The sequence below is a fragment of the Rhinolophus hipposideros genome, assembly GCF_964194185.1.
Source record: "Rhinolophus hipposideros genome assembly, chromosome: 2".
Taxonomy (NCBI): Eukaryota; Metazoa; Chordata; class Mammalia; order Chiroptera; family Rhinolophidae; genus Rhinolophus; species Rhinolophus hipposideros.
This window is the reverse complement of record NC_138048.1, coordinates 72,691,646-72,708,158: the sequence shown is the minus strand read 5'-3', so window position 1 is coordinate 72,708,158 and position 16,513 is coordinate 72,691,646. Positions and strand designations below refer to the sequence as shown.

The 16,513-nt window shown below is 38.3% G+C and overlaps 1 protein-coding gene across 6 annotated transcripts in view; it reads right to left on the bottom strand.

Moving 5' to 3' along the window:
• Positions 1 to 16,513, bottom strand: part of TNIK (TRAF2 and NCK interacting kinase) — a 364,845-nt gene that overhangs the window by 39,416 nt on the left and 308,916 nt on the right. For 3 of the 6 annotated variants that reach the window (XM_081072831.1, XM_081072833.1, XM_081072835.1), the window contains 4 exons: positions 15,413 to 15,519; positions 6,573 to 6,736; positions 4,471 to 4,568; positions 3,630 to 3,653 (listed from right to left, as the gene is read on the bottom strand). In XM_081072831.1, the coding sequence (XP_080928957.1) occupies positions 3,630 to 3,653; positions 4,471 to 4,568; positions 6,573 to 6,736; positions 15,413 to 15,519 (393 nt within the window). The remainder of the gene's footprint in view (positions 1 to 3,629; positions 3,654 to 4,470; positions 4,569 to 6,572; positions 6,737 to 15,412; positions 15,520 to 16,513) is intronic. The other 3 variants (XM_081072832.1, XM_081072834.1, XM_081072836.1) reach the window with 1 other exon arrangement.

Below are 16,513 nucleotides of genomic sequence, written 5' to 3'. Positions count from 1 at the left end.
ATCCTTCAAACCACTAAAATAATAACAGATTAGATGTTTATTTTGTGTTCTTTATGTTAGTACCATCAAAGAATATAACCAGCAGTTAAAATGTTACATGTCATTAAAAATACACTATTATAATTTAAAGAGAGAATATGGTTTAAAAGAGTTTATTCTAATGTTAATAATTCTGAGTAAAATAAAATATTAGCTATGATTTATTTACATTAATAATACATTTTCCCCATGGGTTGGTTTTCCTTATCTCTGGCATTTCAAGACAAGACGAAGAAAATAAAAAAATATTTAGATATTTTTAGCTGGTCCAAAGCCCACTGATTTAAAGAAACTCTCACTTGTTAAAATGACCTAAATTTTTCCAAACACTGTATGTAGGAACACTTCAAAGTTCTGACCTGGTTTATAATTTTGCTTTAATTAGATTTTTTTTGTTTCTACATTATTAAAACGCTATCTTTACTGAAACATAAGAAATAATTGCAAATTCTTTTTTAAGTTTAATTTGGTAACAGTTTGGAAGGTGAGACATATATAAAAATCCCTAGGTAACAATAATGAGTAACTCAAAAGTAACACCCCCAGTCAAAAAAAATCTTCCACTGCCAATAGTCTATGAGTTTAGCTGAAGTTTTATTCCTTATTCATCCACTCTGGAAACATTTACAATAGCAAAGCTATAGGAAAGAGACATGATCTAAAATGGACATCATTGGGTTCAGATCCATTTTCATACATTTTATTTTCTGACAATACCAATTTTCTCCATATAATGAGTTTTTGTGGTAATTTATTGCTTGGCTGTCTCAAGCCTGGAGCTAAAAAGTATTTTAAAAAAGTGCTATTTAATAATATATTTTGCATGAAAATATTTGAGAATATGTAACTATAAAAGGAATATGACAAAATGGTAAGATATTTAGACAGAGAAAATGTGAAGATAGTTAAAAGACCCTTACCCAACAGTTTCTTTGATGTAACACTGTTTAGAATCAACTTGATATAATTTTTCATTCAAAAAAACTTCTTTAATCTGATAGTTATGAATACTTTATATAGAGGTGCTCTTTTAGGTCTCTACTTAGAAATAATATGGTTTATTCAAATTTTAGTCCAATTTTTTAACTATTAAAATAATAAAGATTTTAAAGCTGGTCTTTACATATTAAAATATATATATTTTTTCTTTTTAGGAAATCTAAAGATACACCATTGGGGAAGTCACTTAATCTTAGTACCCTTATCTAGTTATTGCTCAAGTTTTGTCCAAACTGTATGTGCTCTGGAATTTTTCAAATTCCTAAATACTAACGAAAAAGCAAAGGTAAAGTCAAGCCAGTATTTGCTTGTGTATATAATCCTCATGCCACATATTTCATTGTGCTAAAGTAAAAAGAATGTGCATTTTCAAAGGTTGTGTGAAATAATCACCCAATTGCTGCACAATCTCATATTCCATTAGAAAGTAATGCCAAATTAATGGACACTTCCCCAGGACACTCCCCCAGATGGATTTTAATGAAAAAAATCAAACTATTAAATTAGCAATAACAAGCAACGAGTTTTCAAAAGAGTTTTAAGACTTTTCATTTTAATCTAAATGGCAAATGAGTCACTGGAGAAGCCATATCAAAACCTTGGAAAGGAGATGGGAGAAAGGTTTAATTCACGGTCTCTCAATTGTGGCACTGCAGACATTTGGGACAGGATAATTCTCTATGGTGGGTTGTTCTCCCGTGCCCTGTAGGATGTTTAGCAGCATCTCTCTGCTCTTAACCATAAGATGCCAGCAGCACGTTTCCCACCTCCACTTTGTGACAACCAAAAACTGCCTCCTCAAAAATGTCACCTAATGGGAGGGAAAGTAGGGAAGAAATCATTTTGATTGAGATACTTAGGTAGAACCAAATAATCCTTTTTTTTTTAATAACCCTGTATTTTCAGTGGCTCAGATTAGTGATACTCCAGGGGTAGGGTTATCAGAATTACCCAGATGGATTTTTTTAACAACACATGACCTCAGAGACTTTGGTGAACAGCTCACACTCCTTCAGTTACTCATAATTACTTATTTCTCTGTGGCACCCCTCATCTCTGTCCAGTGTGCTAGAGTAGACCAAAAATAAAGCAATATTTAAAAGGCCTAAAATGTCCTGGAGAACACTGTTCCTTAGGACAGCCACCTCCATGGCAATTACTGGACTCATGAGATTTCTCTTGAGTTGTGCATACACACAACCATTTGATCGGCAGGCAGAGCATCAGAACACCATTCTCTTTCAACTGTTTGGGAGAAAACTGATAAAAGCTGTGCTGATCCCTGTCCTTTTCACTATTATTAAGGAAAGGCACAAGGCTGTGGCACAGAGCAATTAAAAACCTTCCTCTTTGCCATCCTATGAAAGCCATCCACATACTATAGACATGTAGAATGTCATTCTTTTATAAGCAATAATCCTTTAACCATAAAAATTCCTTTCTAAATTACTCTGTGTGGTGAGGCAGTCAGAATTCCGAGAAAGTGAGGCTCTTACCAGTTAAGATTAGATGCATAGAAACATCCATCTCCCACCTGCCAAAATAACCTGTCTCTGGCCCAAACTTTAATATGAGGACAACCTCTTGGCTTTACATAGCACGTAACACTTCATAAAATGCTCTCAAACACATGATCTTGAGTGATCTTAATCACTCAAGGCAGGGCAGGTGTTTTTATTCCCATTTTATAGATGAGGACACTGTGGCCCAGAGAGATTATAAGACTAGTACCAGGCAGTTATTTATTAGAGGAGCCCGAATTTGAAATCAGTTTCTTCACCCCAGAGCCAGTGCTTTTTCCATATTATTTCATAAAAATAGTGCTCAGCCGAACTACAGCCTTAAAGACATAAAGGTAGTCTTCAGATTCCATGCAATAAGACTTTTTGCAAGGCTTGTCTCTTAAATACAAAACAAAACTAAACAAAACTAAACAAAACAAAGAACTCCAGGATGCTGTATTCATGCAGGTCTGACGAACAGCAGTAAGGCAGTCATCCTTCTGAGCAAGCTACCTCAGATCGACTAAACCATATATTTTCCTAATGGAAAAATGTCTCTACAGATAAGAAAATAAAGTCACTTAGCTTGCCAGTATTCATTAACTAAAGTCGATGTTGCTGCTGCTGCTGTAGTTAATGTCCCACAAAAGTAATCTAACAATACCCAGTAACTCCTTGTTCACAAATCACACACTATAAATTTGGAGTGCTCTAGAATGATGTCTCTTTCTTTGTTAGTGAAACCACCATCCCCTAGCAAGGCTGGCGAGGTCAAAAGCTGAGGCTTTGCTATTAGAAGATACTGGAATGAGAAACTCTGCCAATAGCAAAGCACTAATGCTTATCTTTAGCCAGAAGGGAACATTGGAAAAGTGACATTTTGACTTGGAAGGTCTCTGGAGCTTTATACAGGTGTCTGAGGGTCTTGGGAGTGCTTGTATTAAAGGGGGTCTCTTCACAGTGGATCACTCCAAATGAATGAACTTTAAATCTGCAATCCAATTGGCCACTTCTCTGAATGTCAACATCAGGAAATCAGTTTTATATTTACGTTTTGCAAAAGCATGACCAAGAAAAGTTAATACTAACCTCGTCGATAGCTTTCTTATAGCTCTGAGATAAGAACCCAATCCAGAAGAATCCACAGGAAGGGGGAATGCCAGGAGACAGACAGCAGGTTAGACACAAATGGGAATTGTTAGTACACAACCGATAAACGCAAAAGAACAAAGAGAACCTCAACCCAGTGGCAAATTCCCTTCATTGTCACTCTCACTACACTTTCTTAGTTTTAAAATGTAATAAACAGAGGAAACCAAAAAAAAATTATTTCATAGAAAAGATTCTTGGAAAATTTAAGTGGATAACTCATCCCAAATTAATTTCTAACTTTTAAATTTCAGCCTCCATGCTCTTATTTCTTTTTTAAAAGCTTTTGGGTGTCTGTTGTGTCACAGCAATTCAGCTAGGTTTCAAGTTATCAGGCCCCCTGCCAGACCATGCTTATCAGGTTTTGATCCGAAAAATATAGTCCTAGAGACAGGAAAAGCAGCAGAAAATTGTAATATTAATTCATATGGAAAATAATATGTGGAAAGGGCAGAATAGACAAGAGAAACCCATACAAAGTGCCCAAGTATCCTTAACTGCTAGTGTAACATCCTTTTGTCAAAGTTGCTGAGTAGGAATTATGGAATGATCTGTGTTATTTGCTAATGGTTCACAAATACCTAAAAGCCGATAAGCAATCCAAGATCTCTTCACTTCTTTCCTTATCAGGTATGACTTCCTTCAGGATGCTTCTAGCATCCATTCTTCTTATTAATCTCCACAATGTTTGTTTCACAGTCATGAGTGTACGCCCAACTACTGTCCTGTGGGTTCTCTGGTAAATTGAGAGTTTAGAATTCTTTGAGAGAAAAGTACTCACAGCTGGTCGACTGGGTCGGGTAATATCCCTGGATTCTTCTGGTTTCACCTTGGATGGCTCATGGGAGAGCACAGGTGATCCTTCTGACTTACTGTTGGCTAAGAAAAAACAGAGGGCCAAGAAAGATAATGACCATCAAAAAGTATTGGCTCAAATTCATGAGTTGTGTGGCGAGTCATCCTTCAGGATCACTCAGGAGACACATCATTGACTGAGGAGAATCCCCAAGCACATCCATGAAAAAACAGGAAATGGTTAGGCAAACTAAGTCAAGCAGTCACATTTAGGCCTATAGCTCGGAAGTCGCTACAAATAATGAGAATTCTAGCCAGCACGATCACCACTACCATTCACTGAGCATTAGCTGTGTCAGGCCTAGTACATTCTGTGGCAATTATCTCATTTAATTCTCACTCCAACCCAAGCATGAGGCACATTTTCTTACTTTACAGTGGCACACAGACTTAGAGAGATAACATATTGGCCTATGGTCATGCTGAAATGATGGGCAGAGCTGGAATTCTGTCTGATTTCTCAAAGTCCCATTCTCAGTTATGATACTAAGCCAGTTTCTGCATTAAGATGCGATGTTTGGTTTCTTCTTTTACCACTTACCCATGAAGACAGGTTATTGTGATGGCGTTTTGTGGAAAAAAATAGAAACCTATTTTATTTGATGGAATGGTTTTTAAAAGGTAGGTGGAGGGAGTTGTCTGGATCTTTTCAGGAAGAAAGAAGGAGGCAGGGGCAGAAAGGAGAGTGTTGATAAAGGGGAAGGACCCTAGTATAGAGATACAGAGCAAACGTAGGGGAGGGCTCCCTGAGAGCTACAGAGTGAAGAGCGTCCCTCCTGATTTATGAGCTTGTAGGTAGAGAAGAAGCAATTTAGGGGGGGAGAGATTCTTCGGTTTTGTTTCCAAGTGGTTGTTCCTGGGCACGGGCATACCAGGGATATAAGATACCAGGGATGTAAGAGTGCTTTTAACCCAGAAGAACTAGGCCAAAGGAAAGAAGATAAGAATTAAACCTGAACCAGATCAGGGAATTTTCTTCAGCATTTACTCTAATTGAGGATATTAAGTTGCTTCTGGATAGAAAAAAAAAAAAAGGTAAGGGAATGGTAGTTTTCTATATTAAGCAAATTTACGTTTGGATCAAGGTAACAAAAGTATACATGCTGTGCCACTGATACCAGAAGAATGCATGCTGGGGCCCATAGGCTAGTCCGTATCCCAAATCAGAGACGCACATACAGCACGTCAGGTGTCAACCTTTCCAAAACGAACATACAGTGATTTTATCTATTAAAACCTGGAAAAGATATTAGGAGGTAAAATATGATCATGTCTAACGAAAAGGCACAAAGAAAAGTGTGTGAATGTTGATCAAATTTCACTTTAAAAAATCCTGGTGTTTATTACTTGGAAGCGAAATTATCTTCTGAAGAAGGTTATTCAGAAAGAGTACATTTATATTAGCTAAAAACAATGTGTTGTCTGTGTAATTAGCTGGACATATTAATGTTTTTCACGAAATTCCTCATTAATGAAAATTGAACAATGATGAATGACTTGAATTAAATAGTCAGAGGCTACTTTTTACCTCTTTAATATTAATGATAACCAGAAGAGTCAAATACACTTCTTAAGTCAAATATTTTATTTCTTCTCTAAAGTGTATATGTATTCCACATTAGTCTTTATTGAATTTCACTTTGAAAAATAACTGGTATTCTGAACTACGTTCAGAACATGAAAAGAACTATGGCACAATGTGAAAAAACTTGGGGGTACACGAAACTCTAACTAGGCAATGCAATGGAAATGGTTAGTCAGGTGACTAGCAAGTGATTGTATTTTCAAATAAGACCAATATTCTGTCCAAGGATTTAGTCCTCACCAGATGTCACATGTACAATTGGGGATGGTGGCCCTCTCCTTTAAGGATATTGATGCTGAGAGCGGTTAACTGGCTCTTCAGTACCACACAGGAGTGGCCAGACCAGGAGCAGAAGTCACAGAAATCAGACAGTAACCTGATTCCCCGCCCATGGCTCTCCTCCCCAGGCAATGTTGTCAGGGAGAGGGAAGGGAAAGCTTTACCTCGAACCCTGGTCCGTTCACTGGACCCTGCTTGTGATCCGGGCTGAGAGCCTCCTTGGGAGCTGGGCTGAGAGCTAGGGGTGCTGGAACTGGAGGAACTGCCACTGCTGGTCCTCTGCAATGGGCTCTCCAAGACGGGCTCCGTTCTCCGGAGGTCAGGGTTGCTGCAACGACAGCAGAGCCGTGATTACACACACTCAAGACCTCACCAATGGGGGACACAAGCGCAGTCCAGTCCCACCCCCAGTGCTAAGGAATAAAGAGAGTGCTTGTGTGACCTTGAGTTATACATTTAAAAAGAAGAGCTTTGCAATTAAAGGGGTCCATGGACACGATAGTCATGCCATTTTGTGTAAAGCTCCTGGCCAGATACTGGATCTGGATAGGACGAACTCTTAACCCAACTTGTAGATCATCACACAAACGTATTAGCTCTGAAATGGTGACTCTTCAAAGGAGGATTCTTTGAAACATTTTTCCTGTGCTCAGTGTAAAAAACTTGAAAAATATTAAAAGATAAAAACAAGGAAGCAACACATGCAATCTCAGAACCAAGAGATATTCAGCTATATTTTACTATTTGGTATATTATCTTCTAGTCTATTTTCTTTTGCATATACGAAAGCATCCTGTATGTTCAGTTTTGCAGCTTATTTCCTCCCCCACCATAACGCTGCAATGTGAGCAGTTTCTTATACTTCCAAAAAAAGGCATGGCTGTGTAACAGTCCATTATAGAGAGGAATTAGTTTAACACTTCCTCTATTGTTAGATATTAAGGTGCTTCTAATATGTTGCTGTGACACAACAGTGAAATAGCTATCTACACACATACAAATATCCAATCACTTCTCTCTTCCCTGGAATTGGATTTCTTGCACGAAAGGACATGGACAGGGGTATATGTGTGTTTGCATATGTCTGTATGTGAATGTATAAAGGTAATACCAGTTTTTGCTGAGGTGTATGACATGGTCCACTTGAACGAATTCTTACCATGCTTTATTATGAGCAGTTTGCTAATTTGTAAAACAATATGTATCTTGTTTGAAGGCAGTTTAAAACATTACTACTGAGGTAGTTAAATTTTTTACTCATTTATTTGCCATTTATAATTCCTTTCTGTGAATTGCTTAATCAAGTTCTTTGCTTGTATAGCTAGTGGTGTATTTGTATTTTTAAATTTTTTGCAGGAAGTTTATACTTTGGCTATTATCAAAAGGAGGTGTGTTTTCAAATACTTATCAAGTTCTAATTCAAGAACAAATTAATTTAGTGGCAGGCTACTAGTCCTACTTATTATAAAATCTTACTGTATTATTCGCCTTCATATCTTTCCTGCTCCCAAAACTGTGGCGTTTATTCTCTCACTCGGTTGGTCTATATTCGGTACTGGGTCAGGCATTTGAGATATGGTAATGAACAGGACACAGCCGGCCCTCGGCCAGCTTAGTCAGACATACACAACCGATTTCATTTGTGTAACCTGCAGTGAGCACAGGGCAATATGGGAACATGGAGTGGGGACACCCAGGCACTTTCAGTGATCACGGAAGCTATACCAGACGAGGAGACATCTAAGAAGTGGTGGTGGGAGGCAATTGCTGAGGTTTCTATGACTTCGTTATGAAAATAAGCAGCATTTTCAAAGTTTCTACAAAAAGCTCTTTCTGTTTCATTTACAACTCATAGAACTTTGCATTTTTTCTTAAATGTGTATATAAGGCTGGGAATGGATAATTCAGTGAGACCTGTGACTGCCATGCAACAGCTCATGGGAGCCACTTCGGTCCCCTCCATGTTTCCATCCTCTTCACTTCCCAGCTTGCGAATGGATGTGAAATCTTGCTAATAAACCACAGTGCTACGATTTTACTGCAGTGACATATCACACTAAAATGTAACTTTATGCTTTCATTTTGCTTTTCCCATTTCAAAGGCATCAACTGCATACCAAGAATTCTGCACTGTGTTGAGTGTCAGATGTTTCATATATGAACACTTGCAAATTAGTCTACCAAAAACCTGGCCACAGAACGACATCCACATACTAGCAACTCGCAATCCAAATAATATCGTTTTGAAAACACAAGACTCTTGTTTTGTGGTAATGTATCTGCTAGAAATATTTGTTCGAGTTACAAAAATTCTTAAATATTGGGTTATTGGAAAACATGGCTGGTAGCCCTGGAAAACATTATATGCAAAAGTAAATATGTCCTCATAACTTATTAATTGTGATCATATCAGTGTAAAACGTAAGACAATATTTATCTTTTAAGATTTTATGGTTGCTAAGTTGACATAAGAATAAAATCATCTGCAGAAGTGATTGTTGGTAAACTTCAGGAAAACTTTTAAAATTCTTGGATATTTTTATGGCACTCCTTTGTATAGTGACTATTTTTGCGGAAATTGTTAGCATCTAATTGACTGAAATGGATTTGGATCCATACTAGACATAACTCTGATTTGAAGAATACCTAAAATGATAAATGTATAATACTTCTGAAATATACTACATTTCAAATTTTTCATTGTTCATAAAGAAACAGTACATCTTCTTTAATTCCCAAATAATGAATTCTTCCCATTTTCCTCTTTTATTAAATAGCAATTGTCAGGAGTTATTTACGTATTATTAATAAATTCCAAAAATTTTGTTTTCCTAAAAATTGTATTGCTAAACAACTATATTGCAAATTAAGGGTGATGAACATACTAAAGTTTTTTGGTAGTTGCTCTCATTTTGTGAAATAGTACTGTAGTGTTCTTTGTATTAAAAAAAAAAAATCTATTGAGAAAAGGGTGGCTGTGAGTCCTGAACTTTTTTCCCTCGTGGCTGTGGTGTGATAGGATCTAGCTATTAGCTCTAACATAGCACTCCTTTGATCATTTAACCAAAACCTTTCTATTAAGCACCTACTTTCTGAGACTCATTGGACCAGTATGAGGGTTAGAGGAGAGAGCACAGATCCCAGGGCAAACAGTCAAGTTACAACACAATCCCAGAGATGAGATATGTGCCGTGGAGATAACAGCTAACAAGGCAATAAATACTCTGTATCTGTGAGTCTGTCAATATTGTTGGGTTTGTGGGAACAATGAATGCAGCCTGGAGCAGTCAAGGTGGTATCAGGAAGGAGACAGGACTTGACTGGGCCTTGGAGGGGTGAGTAGGAAGACTGGGGGAACAGCCTGAGAAGAGATACAGGGGCTGGGGTTTTCCTAGGGGCCAATGGAGTAGAGAGGACACCGCCCCAGTGGAGCACCAAGTCTATGTTAGGAAACCCTGAAAGAGTGGATCATCAGAAGAAATGAGGGGCTTATGCAGCAATGGACCCGAAAGCCTGGCAGAGAACATGGGCCTCCCAGGGTAGGTTTATGAAGGACTGGCCAGCAGAGAGGCAGGCTGCCCAGGTAGGACGCTACTGCCACGTCAATTGATAGGCCTAGGCCAGGGCTGCCCTAGCATAAAAGAGGGGCGTTAGCAGAACCAGCTGAGATAAACATGCATCTCTGATGGGACTCAGAGCCTCTTTCTGTGTGAAGTTAATCGGTCCCCATGGACATAAGCCCTGACCTGGGCCTCATTAGCACAAGGCCTCCCACTGCGGCCAGCCAGCACGGGTACTGATCCTAACATGGTTGCTATTTTTGCTGCCGAAGAGTAAAAGAAGTATTTGGTTTCTATGTAACCACACAGAAATAGGAAAAACTTTAAAATGCCTTTTCTGTCTTACTTTTCTTTTTTTGTAAAGTATGAGTATTTTGAACAAATGTCATACTGTTCACATTTTTCTCTTCCTTATTATGTAGTAATATATAATCTAGGCTTGGGGCCAAGGGGTCTGAAAAACATGCTCTTAGAGGGGATCAATTTCAGAAGAATTCTCTTCTTCACATATTAACTGAGCCTACTCAAATCCAAATGTGCAAAAACTTGAAAATATTCATGTAACTTTCTTTAAATTGCTAACTTTTAGTTCAGACATTTGTCATCCCACAGACAAATGGGGGTTTGGTCTATAAAACATACAGGAAAATGAAAAAAAGTGTGGCAATTGTTCCATTTACTTGAATCATATAAAAAGTCAAAACAAAATTAGGATTACAAAGTGGTTTCCTGGCCCCAATACTTGGGCCAAGTCTATAATTAACTGGCTGACTGCCAAAATTCACTATACTTTGTTCTTTGATGACACAGCCAATGAGAATAAAGGAGCCATATATAAGAAGACAGGTTTGGGATGGGACAGATAATTATTTTTTGAAATTAAGCATTTAGTCATGGGGGTTTGGGTGTTTCTGGCTTAATTTAAATCTTTTCATATTCTGAATGTACTTAGTTGATCAAATTTTAATTTGCTTTAAAAGAACACATGAATCAAAATGAAATGGAATTTTTTGAAGTGGCATTTTAAGAAATGAACAAATCAAATCTTGATTTAAACTCAAGTGATCACCTGGACAACATAAAACATTTGGGAGTCCACAGAGCAGCTGAGAACTACCCTTTGATCTCGCCTCCTGAGCAATGCCCAGCTGCACAGAAGTGAGAAGGAAGGGCAGGGTACAGTTGATGGAATCATGGTGATGGTGTGTTTACCCAGACTTTAGCCGGCTAGGAAAGGAACTGTTAAAACACATGATGATACTACTTCTGGTTCAAGTAGGGTAGTCTGGGAGATATAAGTAGGTCCCATGGGACAACAACCTTTAAAAGATAGTGCATATCACAAGATCAATAACCATAAGATTAAGAAGAGCTGTTAATAGACTCACTAAACTACATGGGGAAAAAGGTGGAGGCAAAATGGTACTGTGTCACTGAACGGATCATAAGCCCTCTTTCTCTTGGGAAAATGACGCAGCAATGTCAGCTACATTCATTACTACTGTGTTTCCCCGAAAATAAGACCTAGCCGGACCATCAGCTCTAATGCGTCTTTTGGAGCAAAAATTAATATAAGACCCGGTCTTATTTTACTTATAGTAAAATAAGACCGGGTCTAATATAATATAAAACTGGGTATAACATAATATAATATAATATAATATAATATAATATAATATAATATAATATAATATAGTATAATATAATACGATACAAGGTCTTATATCAATTTTTGCTCTAAAAGATGCATTACAGCTGATAGTCTGGCTATATATATTGCAACTAAAATTTTGGGGAAACACGGTAACAGATTAGCATCGCATGGTACTAAACAGTGAGGATTCTGGTGCAAAAGCTACCAGGTTTCAAGTGTTGGCTCTGTCTCACTAATTTTGTCACTTTAGGGAATTTACTTAACTTGTGTTCATCTCAGTTTTCTCATCTGTAAAATCAAAGTGATTATTATAGTCACTACCTCAAATAGCTGTTATATGGTTTAAATTAGTCACCATCTGCAACGTACATTGAACAGTACTCTGCATATACAGGTGTTCCAGAAGTGTTGACTGAACAACAAAAAAAAATAATAAATCTCCCCAAACTTAAGTAGAAAGCAGGGATCCACAGGGGTGGCCCAATAACACTGTGTTGACCAACTGAAGGCAGCACAGCTGTACCTCCTCCATATTGTATCTATTTAAAAACATGTTTTCTATAGTGCTCTTTTTGATTTGGTGGCATGTGCAGACAGTGGAAGAGTGACACAATAGGCAGTTTTTTATGTGAGAAGAAAAGCTATTGAAAGTAGTAAAGCTTTTTCCCCCCTCATGTTACAGGTGCCTGCTTGTATATGGCCATTTTGACTCAAGAGTCTTCTTTCTCTTCAGAGTACTGAATAGTTTATTGATTAAAACACACTGTTTCCCAAATTATCCAAAACATAATATACATTCTGCAGTTATTATATAATGTCTTGCACCTAGTAACTGGAGTTCATTAGTCCTGAATTCAGGAAGCAAAACCTGAGCTTCTTAACCATTAGGCTCGCCTTCTTTTTCTTCACTGGTTTAGTACAACAGTGGTTTATTTCTCATTCAAACCACAATATACACAGGTAGAATGACTTTCCTTGTGGCTGTTCTCCAACTGGTGACTCAGGGACTCAAGAAGTAGAATTGTGACCCCAATAATACCTGTAGCCTCAAAGAGCAGGAGGTATATTACATCCTCTGACCCATGGGCCCCAGAGTCAGGCAGTCTTGTTTGAATCACTGGGTCCCAGGGTAACATGTAGGTCCTGCACATAGCGGGTCCTCAATATATATTGAGGAAATAGCAAAGGAAATAGAAAACATAATAACAAGACATCCCGAACCTGTCCCTTATTACATGTATAATCTTTCTGGCGATCCATTCTAACTTTACTAATTTTCTAGTGTCCCTTAACAGTCATTTGAAACTAAAGGCTGGGAGGACAAAAGGAATATTGACCAAGTATAAGAAGTATAGCTTAGAAGCATTATAAAGGATGAATTATTTAAAAGCAATCTTTTATTATGGCTTCGTGGATGGGCAGCTGTCTGACAAATGGTACAAAAACAACTCTGAGGATCCCATTAGGACCATCAGAAAGTAGGCGAGTCTCTGTGTTACAGTAATGGCCCCCAGTGAATCACATCCCCCAGTGTCCATGCTCCTGTGTGTGTTTCCTTTATAGTATATTGATTCATGTGACTTGTGGCTTGGCCAATGTGACTTGTGGTGGCCAATGGGACATCGGCAAAGACGATGCAAGCAAAGGCTCGAAAAGCACTTGTGCATTGGGGCTTTCCTCTTGGAATGCCGTCCTGAGATCGCCCAACAGTAAAGAAGCACAGGATGAAAGACCACATGAAGGTGAGGGCGGACCCATCAGCTCGGGCAGCTGCATGAGTGAGCTCAAAACAGACCAAGAGAACTTCTTAGTGAACCCACAGAATCGTGAGAAATAATAAATTGCTACTATTTCAGGCCACTAAGTTTCAGGGTGCTTTATTATGCAGCAAAGGTGAGCTCAAGTTATATCTGTCACAGAAAATAAACGAAATCCTGAAGCTTTTAAAAATGGAATCCAACGCAAGGTTGCAAAGTGTGATTCACATCTTAAACGCCAGTCACTTGAAGACAGGGGATGTAGCTAGAAGCAGGTATTTTGGTAGGATTGTTCCACGTGGCAGAGATGGGGATTCTCCATCCTCCCCGTTCCCCATAATCCCTCTGACTTTCACTGTAGTAAGTAATAATTAACTTTTAGCTCAGTCCCTTCCTACTTCCTTTGTAAGCACAAAAATGCTAGGTTTCATACAAAGTCTTCATTTCTCGCACAAAGTACAAAATGTATTTCTGAGGAAAAAGTGCATGTTTTGCAAGCTACTGACCACCAAATATCAACTATCTTGGGCCCTTATGTCGTTAAAGTAACACTTTGGGGGAACAAAGAGCTGCTTTTCACTTGACTATGTAGTGACAGTTCTCCCTCTTTCTTTTTGGTTGACAGAAGGAGAGAGACAAAGTTGAAATGATGCTTGATATATTGCAACTAAAATTCTAAGCATCCGATTTAGTGAATACAGCCTCGAGGACAGAGTTCAAAGGAGAAGCAGCACTGATACGTAATTGGGGCTTCTATTGCTTGAAAAGAGCTACTGAAAATGTTCAGGCTGGCTCCCTGGTCACTGGACAGCCCCGTGTTCCTCATTCCTGCTTAGCAAAACCAGCTCAGTGTGAATCTGACAAGTCACTGGGAAAAAAATGGCTTATTCAGAGCTTCCTGCAATTGATAATTCCACTCAGAATGGGTTAGCTTCTTTGCCCTAAAGGGATTCATGTTCTTAGCACAGTTCCATCTTATTTATGGACTGACCCCTTCCTAAGGATTTTCATGTGAAGAAGAAAATTAAAGCTTTATGATTAAAAGCAGTTCACATTTTAAAGATATGTGTAAATAATCATAACCTTTACTTCCAGTCCCTCCTTCTCTCTTACTAGCAAGGGATAGTCCTTTTCTTATTGTGAACACAATGAAGAATAAAACAGCCTGCCCAAGCTCATCGTTTTTATAGTCTCAGCAGAGGCCATTTGCTATTTCAGTTGGTCCTAAAAGGGGGTGTATTCATCATGAAAAATCTGAAGGAAGCTTGATGAACTACTGCAGACAACAGCATCTGTTACCACATAAAATCTGCTCAGACACTGTAAAGATATTGTTTACTTTCCAGCTTCTCTTGAGACCTCTACACCAGCTGGTAGGTGGATGCAGCTTCCTGACTATAGGATTACACATCGTTGATGGAAAATTCTAGGAGAGCCCAGAGCACCATTGGAAGCTTAACTGTATTTCAGTAACCCTCCATAATGCCAAAGAGGGAATTTCCTCTTAAGACCTAGGCCTTCTGTAATTTGCCATGCTGGGGAAACTCATTATCGATCATTATTGCATTTCTTTGGCAATTACTTTCTAATATCTTAATGGTTCCCAGAGCACATTTCTTGACTTGATGGTAAAAAATCACCTCAAACTATTTTTTTTTTTTTGTTGTTGTTGTTGACTCCATGAAATGGTCTCTGAAGTAATAGTTTGGGGAACTACAACCAGACTTATATTTGTAACTTTATTTCCAAATTTTAGAAACTGTCAGGTAAGGTATGATTGGCTTTTGGGTCGTTTCATTCACTCACTCACTCATTCACTCACTCGCTCACCCATGAACCCTCACTGTACACTGATTTCTATGAAAGGCTACTGCAGAAATAAAAGGCCTGTGTTCTGGCCCACCAGAGCTTACAGTCCAGGTAGCCAGTCAATATGCCTCTGAGGTGAAAAAAGACTGAATTTATTTTTAGGAAAGCAATTGGAATGATAGGTAGGGGCCTTTTATTTTCCCTTCACCATCTTTCTCCTTTACCTTGCTCTGATGGGTTGAGATCCTAGTCTGGGTCCCAGAGCACTACCATTTCCAGGAGAATTCTTTCTGGCTAATGCTGGAGATATAGAAGTTGTTCTTTGAGGCACCTGAAAGAAAAGCAGAATTCAGAAATATTTTCCATAAAATAGTTTCCATAAGCTACTGCCTGAAAAGTAGCCCACTTCTTTTGAAAGATTTGCCAGAAGTCACAGAAATTACCAGAAACAGGTAAGAAACATCTTTTATTTCTCAAGGAACTATTTAACTCCTTAAATAAAATCAAACAAAAGGTGCTGAGGCACATTCAACAACTATTAATGAGTATGGTCCTGACACAGAGGACACATGCTGGGAAGAATACCATACGAAGATGGAGGCAGAGATTGAAGCCATACATCTACCAGCCAAGGAACGCCAAGGACTCATGGTAACGACCAGAAGCCAGGAGAGAAGCATGAACAGATTCTCACTTAGAGCCTCCAGAAGGAACCAACCTGCCAGCATCTGGATGTCAGAATTCTAGCTTCCAAAACTGAGAGAAAACAAATTTCTATTGTTTTAAGCCAAAAAACAAACAAACAAAAAAAGGAGTATGGTCTTGAATTCTAAAAACAAATTTAAAAACAGACCAAGCTAATCATTTTTCATTCACTGAGTTTAAATAATTGACCTCCTTTTGTGCAAGAGTGGTGGAGACCAGAAATTTCTTTAGGGTACCATATGATCACCTCATCATTGGAAATTGCATCAGGTGAGAGCCATCCAGATAAACCAAGTTCCATTTTTAGCTCACATCACAACTGATAAACAGATAAGGAAATGATGAAATCTGGTGAGCAATTAGAGGTATCAGGCTAGAACTTGGGACATAAGCCACGTCAGTGAGCTCAGAGAAACTACTGCAATAGATCCTGCAGTCAACTTGCAATTACTAATTAAAAACAAACACCAAAACACAGTGCTTTGGAAGATCAATCTGCAAACGTAAAACAAAACAGGATTAACTCTGAAAATACTAAAAGGGTCTTCAAAAAGTCTGTAAGTACTGATTACTCTATCAGGTACAGTGGGAAAATGCATCATTAGTATATCTGGCAAAGG